Genomic DNA, 18,574 nt, shown 5'->3' with positions numbered 1-18,574 from the left:
CTGGTAACAGGCTATTGGTTCTCATGTGAATTGTGTGGCTGTGTGAACAGGCCCAGAGCTGTTCCACGGAGGCGCAGGATGGAGAGCCTGGTTCTCTGTGGTTCGTCTGTTCAGCAGAACACAGGTAGTACAAACAAAAGTTTAACTTATCAAAGACATGAGACCATCACAGTATTACAAAAAGAGTATAAACTTTCCTTGGACCAAATGGATATTAAAAAAAAAACAAAAACAAAAACAAAAACACACACAAATACAATTCTGTAGCCACTGCTTATGTACAGAACTTGAAAGCACACCAGGATCCGACGTCTTTTCTGCAATTACATGGTGTAGTGAGTTTGGCACTTCATTGTAATGAAATTTCCAATGGCACAGTCCTTATCTACAGCAGCACATAACCTGCAAGCATCGGGCAAACATCCTGTACAGGAAAAGTGTCTTCGCTGCCAAGTCTGACGAAAGGAAAAAAGAAATGCTTTTCTTTTTTTTTTTAAATCAAGAAACGAAAAGGAGGGGTGAAGGACATCTTTGGACTGCTTCTCTCAGTTCCTGCTGTCAGACAATCTGAAGTACTTTTAAGTGTAGCCTAGAAAAAACACACAATGAAAATACAGCCAAATTAAAATCAATTCAATTTAACATATTAGAGTGACAGATATACTTGGGGGCAGGGGGGAGCTTTCTCAAACAGCTCCAAAATCATTCAATGGGGGAAAATTCTATTTAAAAAAAAAACAAAACTGCAGTATTTGATTTGTATCAAACATATTCATTTATTGAAGAGCTACTAAAAAGATGCAGCCATCTAACTGTCAAAAGAAAACCTTTAAAGCAGTCAAAGGAAGCTTCCTTATGCTTAAGCTCAAAAAAAAAAAAAAAATTTATGAGCTGCAAAAGGGGCAGAGAACGCATGATAAAAGATGCCTCTCGGCAAGGAACAGGCAGCTGACATCAGAAAAGTCGCAACTATGGAAGATATATGGCAAGTTACTGTGTTCCTCTATTTTAAGCTCTGGCTTCAGAAGGTCTTTTGACATTGGGGTGATCTTACCTGTTCACTAACTCACTCTTAGCCTGACACCCAGCTATGTGTCGTCGTCTTGACGCTGTGCGGGAAGCTTTGGTTGGGCAACACATTGTCAAAGTTAAAATCCAAAGTATCTCCATCCATGAGGTCGTTCCGAATGATGGACTCCATGTCACAGTCCAAGCGCTCAATAAACATGCCATCCAAGTCACTGGGGAGCTTCTCCTGGTGGAGAATGCCCATCCTGCCATAGCCATTGCAGCTGCTCACTGAGGAGTAGGCCCCTAGGGTGTTCATCTGCATGGGGTGGGACAGAGGCACTTGTAAAGCTGTCTTCACTGGGGCCAAGCGGTTCATACCCGAGGTGTGGGGCATGGTGTTGACCGCGTGGGGCAAGGCACGCCCATTAACTGCAGATGTTGGCTGGGTATGTCCTGGGTGGGTGTGGGAGCTGGGGTTCATCATTTTGTTATGAGATGCCTGGCTGCCATAGGTTGACATGACCGAATTAGGGCCCATCAACACATTCTGACCAAGGACCCGGCTGTTGGGCTGGGCGACCCCAGGATCAACTGCTGTCATAATATCATTATGGGGAGGAGAGTCAGAAGTAAGCAACTCCTTCAAGAGTCCCGGTGCACAGTTATACTGATTCATACCTCCATAGCTCGATTTGTTGTCCTGAAGTGTTTGCATAGGCATCTGGGGCAAAGGGCTCATGCTGGACTGGCCGTATGTATATTTTTGGTAGTTTGGGCTGGGTGAATTCAGACTGGTGTTTGGCGGTGCAAATGAGTAGCATGGTGTCTGCTGCATCATGGTGCCAGGTGAAGACTGGGTTGAAACAGTTAATGGCGTTGGCGATGAGAGAAGGTTGAGATTATCCAAAAGATTTTCCATATTTTCAGGACTGCTTATCTCAGACAGACTGGGTAGAGTGGAAGCCATCTTCGCAGCAGATGGTGGGTACACCATAGAATGCACATCCCCATCGCCAAGATCATCCTGTTCGGTCATAATGGGAGAAAGTCTCCCACTAATAGTACTAGCATTCGAGCTAGTTCGAGGGCGAAATGTACTCCAGTTATCAAAGTCATCGTTGCTGTGAGAGCCAGGGCTTGCGGGCCACTTAGAAAACTGAGATCCTGGGCTGTCCCCGGCAGCCTCCTGGCCAGCCTGGAGGGATGCTTTTTTCTTAGCAGCCCGGCCCCGGCTCTTAGCAAATTTACTGTTGTTGTCCATGGAAGCAGCTCTTCTCCGGGGGGATTTTCCACTCTTGCCTCCCTCTGGATTGAGCATCCACCAAGAACTTTTTCCGGTTCCTTCATTCTGCACACGAATGAACTTGCTGTGTAGGGACAGATTATGGCGAATTGAATTCTGTAAAGCAAAACATCATGTTAGAAACACAATACTTCTCCAGTTAGAATACTATTTGGTATAGGCAGATAGATGGGAAGACAAGTAAAAAATTTTTAAAGTTTGTGGTACAGATTTCAACCCATACAATTACACCCATATGGGTTCTGAACTCCACTATAAAAGAGCTCAAACCAGTATAAGAGAAATAGTATCTTATCTTAAAAACAGTATCTGTATCTTAACGTAATGAGGGGACAAAATTAAATAAGCACTATTATAGACATCTTTTATATAGCTATATTTTATAGGGCAATTACAGAACTGGTTTTAAAACCACTTAAATTTTTGCTTGGCTACAATGCTATGCAAATAGCACTCTGTAACAAAGTGCTATCAAAAACCCTTTCCATTCTATCACCCCTAAAACTACTGCCAGTTCTCTTCAGATTGCACATATGCCATTTACACAAGTGAGAAGTTTTATATTACTGGGCCCACATGATTATGGAAAAGAAAGAAGTGAAGCAGGGTATATTCTTAGTTAAGAATTAAAAGCCTGAAAACTAGTAAGACCTAGATTCCTTTCTACTTTTCAAGTCCATTAGGCAAATATAGGTGAATATAAGACAAACAGGATCGTATTTCTTATTTTAGAAAGTTGAACTGCCAAAAAAGGGAGATTTTAAATTCCAGTGTTGTTGGGGCGCCTGGGTGGCTCAGTTGTTAAGCATCTGCCTTCGGCTCAGGTCATGATCCCAGGGTCCTGGGATGGAGCCCCGCATCGGGCTCCCTGCTTGACAGGAAGCCTGCTTCTCCCTCTCCCACTCCCCCTGCTTGTGTTCCCTCTCTCGCTGTCTGTCAGTTAAATAAATAAATAAAATCTTAAATAAAATTAAAAAATAAAATGTTCAGTGGTGCCTGGCACATGGTAAGCGGTCACCAAGAAGTAGGTACCAGATCCCAACTTTGGGGGCACAAGGATATTGCCAATCTGAGCCCTGCTCCCCTCTTCCTATTTACTGGGGGTGTGGGTAGGAGTTTAGCCGTATTACAAACACACACCCACAACTCCAAACATACAGGAGGCCAGAGACAGTCTCAAGCTCCAGTAAAAGCAGCAAGGCCAGACTGCAAACAAGGAAGCCCCAATCTGATTCCTCTAATGGACACATGGTGAGACTGCCAGCATCTGGAGAGCCTCTGGGACATATGGAAAAGGAAAAATGGGCTCCAAAGGAGGGACTCCAAGGGACTTCTGTCCCTTGTCTTGTAGCTTTTTGTTCCCCATACAGAACAGGGCAACAGTAGACCCTTACTAGCTGCTCATTCCGCAGCCTCTGTCATCAGGGCCCTGAGCCCAAGGCCAGGAGCAGGATTCTGGGTGTCATAGACACTGGGAGCAGGGCCTTGTGTGTGATTCCCAAGCCTTCCCTGGCACCCTCGGCCAACTGGGCACCCTGGACCTCTGTGGCCCCTCTCCCTGACCACGAAAAGGCTCTGGCTGGATCTGTGGTCACCCAGGGATGCAGCCACAATGCCCACAACCTTTTGCCATCCATGTGGGATGTAATGATGCTTTGAGTGCCAATCGCTGCGCCAGAAAAAGCCTTTGCACAGCAGGACAAGGCCAAGGCTTCAACAAAAACCATGAATTCAAGTTCTTTCTTATTAAAAAGAGATTGAAAACAGAAAAGAAAAATAAATCTCCTTTTCTAAAAAGAGATGCAAAAATCTGAGTAGAGTGAGGCTGGACAGCCAGGGCTGAGAAATCCATATTTCAAAATGCCCTCTGACCCTCTGTACTACATTCCACCCAAGAATTGCAACAGAGCAGCGAACGTGACAAGCCCTTCTGCCAGGGCATACAGTGAGTGTGGGGCAGACACGGCCCTGAACGGGGGCTTCCGGGCTGGACGCTGGGCAGGTGTGCGAGTGGGTGGCAGGCAGGTTTCTTTTGTTCCCTAGACTTTCCTCTTCCTTCCCACCTCTTGACCTATCCCCAACTCAAGACAAGCTTTGAGGAAGACTTTAAGTACATACAAGAACCCCTAAAAGAGGCCAAAGACTACATTTCTCCAATGGCCTATTTCATTCCCGGAAGAGTCTCCAAGCCCTACCAAAGGATCTTAAACACACACACCTATGTATGTTCCCAGGAGCCACAGCCTCATCTCCTGGGCCCACTAACACCAGCAAACCAAGTTCTAAATTCATCCTGAAAAAGAGGCAGGCCTGTCCCTGGGGATGACCTGGAAGGGAGCCGAGCGCTCTGACCCTATGACATGTTCTATAGGCTGAAAGTCTGAACGTTTGCACAATATTCCATCATGACTATCTTGTTCTTGGAACACAACAGACACCCAGATAAGCCACGATGAAATCTCTGGAGGAAAGGAAGCTTGACTCCTGTCCCTGTCACATTTAGTTAATGATAAAGGGGGAGGATCCTCCTAGATGATGGCTTCCTGGCTGTCTGCACTGACTGGTGGAGGGTGGTGCAGCTCTACAACACACATATTAGATCAGCTCATCTGTAACTGCAATTAGGGGACACTTTTAATGAGATTGCAGAACGTGTAATGATGAAATCTTCAGAAAGTTCAGGAAGCATTCAACTAACTCAGGTGGGACATAAGCTAACTTACTACTCAGACTTAGACTTAACCCCCTCCTCCAAAAAGGGGGTCCAGAGCAATCCCCTACTTATCAAAACATCACGCTCCATATTTTTCTAAGAGGACATTTCAGGTCGCTCTTTGAGTAACAGAGCTGTCTTCTAACTTTGCCAACAATTAAAAAAAATTTTTTTCCAAACAGGAAAAGGTTTGCTGTGCAGGGCTTGTTACAAAAATTCCTGTTTTTCATACAGCCAGCAGGGCTCCGGTGGAGGGGGGGCAGGGAGGGGCACGAAGAGGTAAATCTTGTAAAAATGTGTGCTGCTATTAACGGTATTATGTCTGTAGATCCCTGCGGGGCACAGCCACGGCTGCAGGGAACAGCAGTTCTCCCGTGAACTGTGCGCAGAGCCACAAGCGACTGTCGGTGCCGGAAGATACTCAGTTCTTGAACTATGAACAAAACAGTACCTGAGGAACGAGGCAGGCTGTGAAGACAGAAAACTCAGGCACTGTAAGCCACTTACCCAAATCCTGAGTTTTTACATGACGCCATTAGGGTTTTTCCCCCCACATCAGCCAATTTCCTCTCCACCAGCTGTATTTCTCTGCAGCCTGGGCTTTTTACTAATGCCGAGCTGGATTTCCTCCACACATACCCTCTCTGCCACTTGCTCCCCAACTGGACCCAAAGCAAGGCAGCACGTTCTTCTTGGGAAGCCTGACCCGAAGAACCCAGTGGGTCGTGTCGGGGGCAGGAGTAGCTGCACAAGGTATGTGCTTGCTCTTTCAGCCTGCTTCTAACTCCCAGGTGTTCGATTTCATGAGCTCTATGGATTCCAAGTGGCTTAAAGGGCACGGGCTGAAGTACGTTTTTATTTCCTAATCTGAAAGCCCCTACACACATACACACGCTCTGCACACAAGACAAGTTCAATGAATGTCTGGTGACTGACATCCCAAACACATCACAGGGAAGATGTAATGTCTTACACATCTTTTATCCATCTGTTCATGTACCAATTCATGCCAAATAACGTTTACTGGGACCTATTTTGTGCAAGGTGCAGGGAAGGACAAGAGAAGGAATCAGGCAGAGTCTGCCTTCTAGGTGTTTTATGATCTACCTGGGGCAAGAACAAGTCCACCTAAACGGCCACTTGGGACAGAAAATGATGCACAAACAACTGTCCAAGAGCACTGACATTTTCCTGCCAAAGATCACCACCCCACCTCCTCCAACTTCTCTCTCAGCCCAAATGTCCCTTTCTTCTGGAACCATCCCATCCTATGGCTCTCTAACACAGGACCTTGTTTACTCACCACAATTAGGATTCTGCTATGTGTGGTCCCTTGGGGGAGTGCCTGGCTCCCCACTACACTGTAAGCTGCATGAGCCCAGGACCTGGTCTGTCTTCTCGTACACTGTATCCTCACAGCTCCATCACCAAGAGGCACTCAAGTATCTGTTGAATGGATTAATAGGTTCTACATTTACAGGGTTGTTGTGGAGATGAAATGAGATAACACATGTAAAGTGCTTACCTCAATCAATATTAGCTGTCGTTATTATTAGAATAATGGCATCTATAAAATAACACGTCTGTGTTTTAAAGACTTATCTGTATTATAACCATTTTATTTATGATCATACCTTGCACTGTTGCCACTAACACAAGGCTTTTACATGTCAGGTACTGGAAAAATAGACCAAGTCGGGGTAAGAGATAAGATGTTTTCTCTCTGCACTAGATAGTGTCTCGGGTGCTGTGGACAGATGTTAATAAGGAAGGACTTCAGATACCAAAGCTGGTGTATCACTACCCTTGCCGGTGAGTGTCACGAGAATCCTGAAGTCTTCTCAAGGTGTTGCCACGGAGCCTTGCACGTGGGCATCACACACGGCTGAGGGCTCGCCGCGCTCCGCACTCAGCCAGCGCGTGATGGGGTAGGCAGTGGCAGGGATTACACAGGCCACAGTCAAGAGACCACAGTCTGGTATCTCCTGGGGGCCGGGGGGGCGGTTATGACTGAGCCCTGCTGCTCTCCTGCCTCGCTCCCTGGCTGGAAGAAACTAGGCTCTGAGGCTGGCCCCTAGAAGCCCTGAGGACACAGGACAGGAACTGCCCCTCCCAGGATGCTCCCAGCCCTGCTGTCTAAAGCCAATAATCAGAGCCACTGAAGCACAAGCAAGAAGAAACCTTCATACCTTTCATTTAGTTTTAAGTTTTTTGACTCATTTTTAAATCTATATTTGCAAATATGTTATATAATGTATGCAATGTATTGTTATAGTACAAATGAATAATGTAACATCGGAAAGGGTATGTGATTTCTACAAAAACATTTAGAGGGGTGCCTGGGTGGCTCAGTCGTTAAGCGTCTGCCTTCGGCTCAGGTCATGATCTCAGGGTCCCGGGATCGAGCCCCACATCAGGCTCCCTGCTCAGCGGGAAGCCTGCTTCTCCCTCTCCCATTCCCCCTGCTTGTGTTCCTTCTCTCGCTTTGTCTCTGTCAAATAAATAAATAAAATCTTAAAAAAAAAAAAAAAAAAAAACATTTAGAGACCCCTAGTCTATTATAGTAGGCGTCTAATCTACTAGAAGCCTGAACAAAGAAAACCTAGGGAGAACCAGCCCTTGAGTCAAGTCTAGCAAACTGTTTGGCCCACCAGACCTGGGTTGAACAAACGGTCTGGTCTAGCCCTCGGTTTGCATCTCTCCTCCCCTGCCCTGCCCCAGGCTCCTTCCTGACCACTTCTCTGTCCCCTGGACCCTCATCAACCTGAATTCTGCCATCTGACTCGAGCTGCCAGCTTGGCTCCATCTAGCCTGTCCACTGGTGTGCGTGGAGACCACCACCTCTCGGCCATGGGTCTTGCCCTCACTCCACTTTTTTTCCTGGTTGGCAGTTCTAAGACTAGTCTGGTTTTTGTGTTTAACCAAAAAATAAAACAAAACCATCCACTTAAGTTGGCCTTCATACTTTAGGTCTGAATTTTACTTTATACACAAATTGCTTTTAAAACCTCATCTGATTCCACACTTGGAAGATCCCTTTAAGGCAGATATTATTGAACCTGTTTTAGAAATGGGAAAACTGAGGCTCAGAAAATGAACTGTACAACTAGGACTCAGACCAAGGTTTCATGAGTCTGCGTGTAACACAGCTGCCAGCTAGAAAAACCACCTCCTTGGCTTCATCGTTAAGAATCAAAAGAACATACTTAAGACTAAGGTTATATGAATGCATCTTCAGGGAGTGGAAATAATTCTGCTTACAAATACTAGTTTACAAAACCAATTTTCTGCCCCACTGGATAATAAATTCACAAAATAGGATTTGCTTCGATTCTAAGGGGTTACTCTTTCTGGCAGGAAACCATAGCAGCTGAAGTGTGAACTTCAGGTATGAGCATCGCCCTGGGGAAAGCGTGCGTAAGGAGGCTGTGGGGACCCACAGGAAAATGGAGCAGCCCAGAGGCCCCTGCAGCCTAGCACTGCCCAGCACCCTGCCGCAGGGTGGGCGTGAGCAACAGTGACCAAGTCAAACAAAAAGAACTTCAAACTAAGACGCTGGAACACATGACTAAATGAACTTGTTGTTCTAGAAATTCTAGAAATTCTTTCAAAATGCTAGACAAACTAGATTTTTCCAAAAGCATTTTATCTAATTTCTGTGAATGCTGTCAATGCCTGCAATTGTTTTGCAGACTCCCAGCGTGGACCAGACTCCCTCCTCCTGCTTCCTCTCTCTTACACCGTCTCTTCCTGCACTTCAACGAGTGAAAACAAACTAAGGAGAAAGTCGGAATAATCTCTATTCAACAGAGTTCCCATTAAAGTTGCTAATAAAACAACTTTGTAAAATAATCCATTTTGCTTGCAAACAGAAGGAAAACATGTGACCGTTGGCCAATTGTTCTTTTTACAAGTGATGTCAATAGACACACTATCAATAGACAGCATATAGATTCAAGTTTGAAAAGTGTTGGAATAGAAGATCTGCCGTGAACAGCTAATCTACATGCTTACACATTAGGCTCCAGCAGCATTCAGCTCTTCTTCCAAAAGGCTGGTATCCTTGCCCAGGAACCGGTCCTTGCCTGGACACCCAACGATCCCATAGGCCAGTCTCACCCCAGGTCTGCACTGAGGAGGACTCAGCTTCTCCAATGAGCCCAGGGCTGTGAAGAAAGGACTCACAGCCTCATAAAATTTGCAAACTAGAAGGCAATGGGAAGGTCATCTGGCCTAACGCCCCCATTTCATATTAGGGAAAAGAGAGTCTGGAAAGATTAAAATGCAGATGAAAAATTTGTGAGTGTTCATTTACAAAAAGCAGAAGCACATGGGGCTTTATTCCTAGAAGAAATGTAAAACAAGTATGAAGAACGTGCAATGTCCCTCCCCTAGCCAAACCAATTCATAGCTATAGATTCTCAAATGGCTATAGATACACATTTAGCTCTAAACAGCTTTCTCTCTGACTCAAATCATTCCAAAGAAGGAAAATATGACTACATTAAAGAACCTCCAGCAAAAAAAGCATGTGGGAGATTATGCTCTCATGTAAAACACCAAAAAGACAAATTTAAGAACTCATGAGCACCATGAGAAGTTTCACGTTTGTGGGGAAGCACACAGAGGCAGAACCCAGGGTCAGGCTGACTGCGGAGCCACCTTGAGTGAGTGCCTTGATCTCGCTAAGCCTCAGTCTCGCCATTTGTGAATCAGTAATTACCCAGGATTGTTACATAGGATGCTTAAGGACTGAACAGCAGCATGTATATGGAAAGCACTTAGTGCACCCCTGGACACAAAGCTGAGGAAATAAAGGTTGGCTATTTTGTGATAGGAAGCAAAGGGATACATAAACAGGAATTTTAAAGCTATCATGAATGGTTACAACTTGATTAAAAACCATTCATCACAAACTTCCTGTTTTAACAGGCTGCCAGCCTTCCTCAGACTTGTTTCCATGTCCTCACAACTGAACTGCAATCTTTCTCTTACAGAAAAATTGTTTTCTCCCCTTAAGAAGATTTTCAATGCAAAAATGTGATTAACTAGTGTGTTCTGTTGGCTTTTTGGATGACCTATGTCAGAACACATGTGTGTCCATGAGATTGTTCAAGGAGGAGACAGAGTGATGACAGATTCTATTCAGGAGGGCAATTATTAGAACAGTGCTCTTTCTCATTTCCTCTCACACACTAGTTACTGCCATTTACCTGGCTGAGAACAAACCCTATGAGAGCCATGAAGAGGTGGGCGATTTCAAGAACATATTGCAGGACAAAATATTTGGTAAAAAGGTGAGCTACAAGTGAATGGCACCATGATACTAGGAAACAAAGAGGGAAGACAGAGGCACCCCCAGCCTTGAAGGAAGAGCAAGAAGAAACCTTGCAATGCAGAAAACAGATGATGATCCGAGGATGCAAGATGATGCTTGCCTGATCTTTGATAAGCTCTCATATTAGTCAAAAGCCTAAAAATTTCAGAATAACATGCCAGCCAATAACCTCATTGGTTTAGGGTTTAAAAAAAAATCTCCAGGGACAGAACAGAAAATTTACTTAATGATATCAAAACTATTGCAAGCTTTTATTTTTCAGAAGGTCATAATCAAAAAGAAGCACAGTGTTTCCCCTTGCTGTGTCCTACAGCAAAGCCCCATATCAAAGAAAGCTACTGTTTTATGAAAGAAAGGGTAAAGCCCTTAATTTTCAGAACATGAAAAGGAAAGTCCTTCCTGTACCATTTAATGCCCCATGCTTTACACACTATCAGAAACTAGAAACGCCAAAAGACAAAATTCAAAAAAATCCAGGTAAGATTGAAACCTTAGATATAAATACAAGCATCTTTCCTCATGTTCCAGATCATGGGGCATTTATCTTAATCACTCTCCTTCTAGAACTTCCATAAAAGTTGTTAATACGGACCCCTGCTTAAGACAAGTCTAGAAAACAGAAACCACCTCATGCTGTCATACACTTAGGCCGGATCACATTGCCACAAAATCCAACAAGGCCAACCTCAAATGAGTGTCATCCACCCTGGCTAATTAGGTCCCAGTGGTGGATAAAGAGAGACTAAATTTCATTTAGTTAGAATTCTCTCTGTGTGTGTGTGTGTGTGTGTGTGTGTGTGTGTGTGTGTCTTTAAGGGATCTGTAGGCTAACTAAGGATTTCAACACGGAGTTTGTTTCTCTTGGGATTAATTTAGTTTCTTCGCAGCATGCAGGCATACTTGGCAACCCTTTAACCCACTCACCTCCGTCCCCAGGGAGGAATACAGACCGGGCACTGCCAAGTGCACAGCAAAGAGCTTCAACTCCCCATCCTGCCCATTTAGGTGACCTAAAGGAGCCCATCCTTTCTGAAACTTCTATTTTCAAGATTTATTTCTGAGTGCACTGCGGAGCCCGACAGGGGCTCAGTCTCACGACCCTGAGATCATGACCTGAGCAGAAATCTAGAGTCAGACGCTTAACCGACTGAGCCACCCAGACACCCCTGAAACTCCGATTTAATTATCTGCTCAGAATATGGACTTTTTGCTGCTCCTAATGACTGCCTCAGACACACAGGGCCGTACCACAGCATAATGTTAAAAGGGAATTCATTTGTTGCAGAAGTGATCCTGCTGTTTCTTAACGAAAATCTGTGTCCATCTTATAGGCCATACCATTTTTCTCATCCTCACTGGCTCTATAAATGCTCTGCTTTACGACGCAATTAACTACCTCTGTATTTGGCTACCAGAAAAGTAACAATTGGTGTATTTGACTACCAGAGTAAGGTAAAACAAAATAAAAACAACGAACACTTTAGAAGTTTTTTTCTTCTGATGAATAGCTCAAATTAGGCATAAAATGAAACACAGCACGTAAGAGTTTCATCAATTTTCAAGTTTTCTAAAGTTATTAAAGGATCAAAGTGAACATTAAAATATTTTGTTGGGGATAGTGACGAGCCCATTCAACCTGTTCATGTTAGGTGAATGTTTATTCCGGGTATGTGCCCAAACTGTTTACAAGAGCCAATGAAAAACTTTATGAATTGAATATAAATTCAAAGCAAAGAACACTGAAATTTTGATGGATTAAAATCTCTAGGATATGGGTGCCTGGGTGGCTCAGTGGGTTAAGCGCCTGCCTTGGGCTCAGGTCATGATCCCAGGGTCCTGGGATTGAGCCCCACATCAGGCTCCTTGCTCCGTGGGAAGCCTGCTTCTCCCTCTGCCTGCCGCTCCCCTTGCTTGTGCTCTCTCTGTCAAATAAATAAAACATTTTTAAAAAATAAAATCTCTAGGACAACATCCCATCCATAGAATGTACGATCTAGAATTGTTTTTTACCCTAAATATGTTCACTGTCTGGAAAATCTAGGGAAAAATGAATCTACCGAATGCATAATCTATTCGCCAAGAACTGCTACTCTTAGTAAACAGAATTTAAAAGTATGAAGCCAAAGTGGTTTTTTTCTATTTTGGAACTCAAATACCACAGATCCAGATTACAAAAAGAATGGAAAGAAACTGTGAAAATTTAATATGCTGAATTACGTATTATTTGCAAAATAAAGTTTCCTTAGTTATACAGAATCTTGAAATTGGCTTGCTTGCCCAATACTCCGGCTAAGGGGCTTAAAGCAACAATGATTTGTGAATGCTAAGCATACATTGTTTTTTGTTTGGGGGCAACCTCCCGAAAACTCTTGTCCCAAATCAAATAACTATTAAAAAAAAAAAAAAAAAATCACTGGCTGACCTAATCCCAAAACCTAACAGCAAAACCATTTGGGCCCATCTGCTTCATGATAAAGTAAAATCCCCGCCTGCCATGGGAGACTGGGGCCCAAGCCAGGGCTGTTTCCAAGCATCCTGCAGATATCCGGATCCAATTCAGCAAGCAATTTAGTCAAATTCTGACAACCTAGTTAAGAATGTAATGGATAGCTTAGAATTGTTACCGGATTGAACAAAGTTTGAAATAGTCATTCTTCACAGTGCAACCCTAGCCCCAGAAGATAAATTTTACATTTTAACCATTTTTAAAGTCCACAATACATTTCTATTAACAATAGAGACAGACACCAATATATTGTATAACCATTTTAGTCCTCAAAGTAGCTATAAATTAAGCTAGAGTATCACACAATTTTACAACAAAACCTAGTTTTCTAGATTGGGTGTGTGTGTGTGTGTGTGTGTGTTTTCTAAAAAGACCACAGGGTGAATCAGGGCTGGACTAGAACATGCTCAGTCAATCCCAGTCCAGCCCGGTGTCAGGGCACTGCTTTGTTGCTGGGGTAGGAGGGGAAGGAAGACAGTGTACCAAGAAGGAAGGGTCTCATAGGACCTGAAACCAGTCACCTTTATTGGGAATACAAACAAAAGATAAAATTTTACCTTTGTTTTGTCATTGAAAACTCCATCCAAAATTAAGCAAAGAAATTGAGCAAAGCCTAGCTGAAATCAGTCTAACGTAAACTATTTAAATCTATGGACAATCTCAGAAATTAATTTATTTACACTCACTTCAGTAACATAAATTAGGGTCTTGAAACTTTTTTTTTTAAAGATTTTATTTATTTGACAGAGAGATAGCACAAGTAGGCAGAGAGGCAGGCAGAGGGAGAGGGAGAAGCAGGCTCCCCGCTGAGCAAGGAGCCCAATGTGGGGTTCGATCCAAGGACCCCGGGATCATGACCTGAGCCAAAGGCAGCCGTTTAACCGACTGAGCCACCCAGGCGCCCTAGGGTCTTGAAACTTGGCCAAAGTAAAAGCAATCAATGTAATTTTCATTCAACAAGTATCTACTGAGCCCCTACTGCATACTAGGTACTATGGAGACAACAGAGTAGCATGAGGTTCTTTCCTGTTTCCAAGAGTTTTTCATGTATATGTATATGTATATGTATATGTATATGTATATGTATATGTATACAAGGCCAACAACACAACAAAGGAAGATGTGGATTGCTGAATAAAAAGGCAAAGGGATTCTTAATGTGAGGGCAGAATATGAATCAAAGTTGACAGTGTACTGTGTGGTGGCTAAGAACATGTGTTCTAAAACCAGAGACCTGGACTCAATCCAGTTGCCACTATATACTGCATGAGGACTACTATGCAAGTGACGTACATCTAACAGTATTTATCTTATGGAGTCACTGTACTGAATGTTCAGTATATACAAAGTGCCCAATAAATATCAGCTAAATATTTGTGAGAAAAAAATATTTTAAAGCACTAACAGAACAAGTGTAGAGAAGTCAGAAGTAAATGTGGCGGTGTCTGAGCTCAAACATAGAAAAGGGGAGATATGGTGGGAAGACACTTTAAAAAAAAAAATCTAGGAGCTAGGAGCTTATATTGCATCGGACATGTAATACACAGAAGAGCAGACCAAAGATCAGAATACAGTACGACGTGGAACCTGGAGGAAAGTGCCAACCGATCTCCCTACAAGATGGTGGGAGAGAAGAAGAGTTTGTGTCCTGCTTGGAAAGCAGAGGCTTCTTTGATTGTCCAAAAATGTAAATATGCGTGGGTGTCCGTATTTTAATGTGCATATTAACTTTTGTTGATAAGCAGAAGCCTCTCAGGGAGGTGCTGTTTTGGCACCGCTCTTCCCCACCCCGAGAGGTGTCCACAGTTCCATCCGCTAAGGGGACGCGGCCACAGCTCGTGTGGAGAGCCCAGTGTGCAGAGCCAGCCTCACAAGTGCCATCTTTAGGACTTGATCTATCAGAAAATGATGGGGTTTTACACTGAAGCAGCTGTTTGGCTTTTGTCTCATGACTTGAATGCTACCTGGTTGTTCTGGAACTCATGGCATAATCTCTGATTTTTTTCCTAGTCACAGGAGGGCAGGATCCGGGGGCAGGGACCATTTGTTTTCAAAACAAATTTTTTAAAACTCTCCCTTCGTGAAGTCCAGTGTGTTTTTATACTTTCATCCATCGTTCACAACATTTGGCATACAGATTCAGTTCTCACTTTTTGAAAGGTTTATTTTTGTTTCTTGAGGTCATTGTCTGGGCTCAACCATAACATCTTTCAGGTTGTTTTGAGCTGCTAAAGGGAAATTAAAGGAAATAATGCCCTACAATGTAACCATGGACTGTTTGACATAAACATGGATAAAGCTACAACAAATTATTCACTAGTTTTAAGTCAGTGCTCTGGTGGGTGCATATGAAATCCAGGGCCAAAAATGGCCCACTACAGCTGGACCACAGTGATGGGAGGATAAGCTGAGATGGCATCTGGCTCCCCAACTGTCCCCCACACAACACAACACTCCCTCCCACCCTCATGGAAGGTATCACACACACACACACACACAAACAAAGGAAGGTCTAAATCTTGGGAACTTAATATTTAATGGTTGATTATCCCATCAGAATTTGATTGTAAAAGCATATGCTGGTGGGCATAAACCCAACCACCCTTGGCCAATCCCACGGACTTTTGTTCTTCCATGACACAGCCCTGGCCTCTACCTGCCTCCTACCTCCTTTCCTTTCTGTCCCAAAGTAAATTAATGCCACCAGTTTACAATCAGGTTGAAAAGTCAGAACATTACTAGCAAACAAAGAAACAATAGCAGATAGTTCAAACATTTTATAAAACTTAGATGACACAGTGTCATGCTTTCTCTGATCACTTTTCTGGAGGGACAGCTAGAGAACACTTGCTGAGAGGAAAGATCATGCCTTAGGTTGTTAACTTTCCCATCTTTTTCACAGCACCCTCTCCCAGTCATTCCTCCTACTGAGATCATTTTATTCTCCCCACCAAAACAAAACCAAACAAAACACTTCCAATTAATTCAGGGTTTCTATCTTCTGATTTTAAAATACTACTGTACTGTAACTTTTGATTTACACTCAATTCCTGGAACAGCTTAGGATGAAAGCAGGTAGATCCTTTGCTCTTAGGAAGGCAGAAAAGAAGAACAGAAAAGGAAAGAAAAAAAAAAAAATCAAGTGTGATATCCAAGATCAGTTCTAAGAAGCTGGACTTGCTTCCTTGGTCGGAGATTTCAATGCAAAATAATCCATCATTTCCCCCTGGTTGAACACTTTACTTCAAAATAAAAGAGTTTTGTTAGAAGTTCTTCTGCAAAAAGGAAAGAGGAAAGCTGATTAATGAGATGGCTGCAGCATCTGCCACTTGCACCTTTATCATCAACCCCCCCCCAAATTAGCCAATCTAGTAAGAGTAACAAGTGCAAAACTGAATATTAAATATTAAAGAAAAGCGGGGGGTAGGCGTGTTGATGCAGATGGCTTCATCCAGGGAATGTGCCTGGTCAAACGTGTGCCAGGATGCAGCAGCATGCTGTTCTGGGTCCAAATTTCTTAAGTCCATCCTCGCTAAACAGTGCAGCTGTCATTCAGGTTACAGTTCATGGCTCTTTACCTTGACGACACTGACAACTGGTCCTAGAATGCTGATCCTGCTGATTAACGACTTTCCCGTGTTCTGGTTAAAGCCCTCCTCCATAAAGCTCCTCCTGAACTGCTGACAAGGACATGATGACAAGGATTCCCCATGGCCAGCCTCCTACTCCACCCCCAGGGTAGTCTTTATTCCCAAAGCATTATCCCCAACCGCTGCCCATGTTAACAGCATCCCCTGGACTTTCCCTCCAGGTCCCCAAAGATTAGACTTTCCTCCAACCACTGAGGTCTCCTGGAACACCTCCAAAGTAAACCCAGGACAAAGCAGCACATTAACAGCACAGTGAAGCATCCTGAACATGAGCTTCAAACAACCATGATTCCTCTCAAGGTGACAGGAACTCACTGAGGACATACAGTTGGGACATGTGGTCACAAAAATGTGCAGGACTCTTCATGTTAATACACAAAGCAAAGCAAAAACAAAACACCCTCCAGTAGACTTTGTGTTTTGTAGGTATGGTAACATGTATCCCCCCCTTAAACACACACACACACTTGTGATGATTCTTGACAGACTCTGCTGTGAAACCAACGTTTAGTGGCACACACTTTGGAAAATGCTGCCCCAATGGCAAGATGGTGGTGAAAAGGAAGACCTAAGTATAACTCTGTCTTTGTATGTAGCACTTTGGACAAATTTTATATCCTGTGTGTCTCAGCTTTCTTGTCTACAAAGTGGAAAAAATAATGCCTGTCCTAACTACCTCACAGAAAAGTCATAATGGATACCACTGCTTCAAAAAGCACAAACCAAGGACTATGCATTTGTGAGATTTTAAGATTGTGTCCAGGGCAGAAGGGGTCATTAATCTGAAGCTGCAGAGCTGCCCCCAAGCTTCCTACCAAAGAACCAGTTTATTCTCCCAGTTACCCTGGAAAGCCCAGGTGCTCTATGAACCATACCTCTTATTCTTTGAAGAACGAAGGAGACACCAACTGTCCAACCAGGTCAGACTGCTCCGTAATAAAGCAGGTCTTGCATAGGCCCCTCCCCCAAACATCACAGAGTGAACAGCAACAGTATCTTCAAAATACACAAGGTAGGGGAGCCTGGGTGGCTCAGTCGGTAGTTGAGCATCTGCCTTCGGCTCAGGTCATGATCCCAGGGTCCTGGGATTGAGTCCCGGGTTGGGCTCCCTGCTCAGCGGAGACTCTGCTTATCCATCTGCCTCTGCTCCCCCCCGCCCTGTGCTCTTTCTCTCTCTCAAATAAATACAATTAAAAAAAAAAAAAAAATACATGAGGCAGAGCTACCAGGGAAGAAGAATGGGCCCACTCTTATTTCATTTCCAAATCTCTTCCACCTCCCTAAATGCTTTTGTGAGAGGAAGAGACAGACAAGACACAGGAAGCAGAAGAGAAGGGGTTAGAGGAAACAGAGGAGTGTAGTAGGCTGATTTGCTTAGAAGACAGCTGAATGAAACAAATAACAAAGAATCCTGAGCATTCTCCTGGGTCAGGAAAACACTCGAATTTTGGCTGTGACACCACTCCTCACACTGTAAGAACTGTGATGTGAGCAGAGGGACGGTTTCTGGGGACATGAAACAGAACAGTCTCTCCCATTAGCATGGGGAGTAGCAGAACTAGTGTAGAACCAGGCTGGGCAAAAATAGCGACTAGAACTGGAAAGTTTGCATACAACATTTGACAAAGAATGTCAGTTATGACGTCCCTGAAACATCTACTGCACGCTTTTATTAGAATTTGTAGCTAATACAAATGGTGCTCTTTATTACCAGTTACATAAGATCTATATCGCCAATTATTTCTTTTATAAGAATACTTTAATGAATATAATGTCTCTGGATGGTGAAGGTAATGGGGATTTTCACTTTCTAGTTTACCTTTACATGTTGTCTTTTTGCTGTTGTTAAAAGAAAGAGCATGTATAACTTTTATAATCAGAATAAAGCTACTTTCTTTGGGGGTGGGGGTGGAGGACAAATAAAATACCTATGCCTATTCTTTCAGGCATTCATTCAAAAAATTAAAATAACGTAACGTTGATTTCCTACCAAGTGCCAGGACCTGTATCAATGTGATACACACCACACACACACACACACACACACACACAC

General features: G+C 43.6%; 1 protein-coding gene across 1 annotated transcript in view; it reads right to left on the bottom strand.

Moving 5' to 3' along the window:
* Positions 1 to 478: 478 nt before the first annotated feature.
* The window catches only part of FOXO1 (forkhead box O1), a 93,937-nt gene continuing 75,841 nt past the window's right edge, over positions 479 to 18,574 (bottom strand). The window contains exons 2-3 of the mRNA XM_032403105.1: positions 1,055 to 2,410; positions 479 to 589 (exon numbers count right to left, since the gene is read on the bottom strand). Coding sequence (XP_032258996.1) covers positions 1,073 to 2,410 — 1,338 coding nt within the window. The 3' untranslated portion in view covers positions 479 to 589; positions 1,055 to 1,072. The remainder of the gene's footprint in view (positions 590 to 1,054; positions 2,411 to 18,574) is intronic.

The sequence above is a fragment of the Phoca vitulina genome, unplaced genomic scaffold (genome assembly GCF_004348235.1).
Source record: "Phoca vitulina isolate PV1807 unplaced genomic scaffold, GSC_HSeal_1.0 scaffold5, whole genome shotgun sequence".
Taxonomy (NCBI): domain Eukaryota; kingdom Metazoa; phylum Chordata; class Mammalia; order Carnivora; family Phocidae; genus Phoca; species Phoca vitulina.
This window is presented reverse-complemented; position numbering and strand designations above follow the sequence as displayed.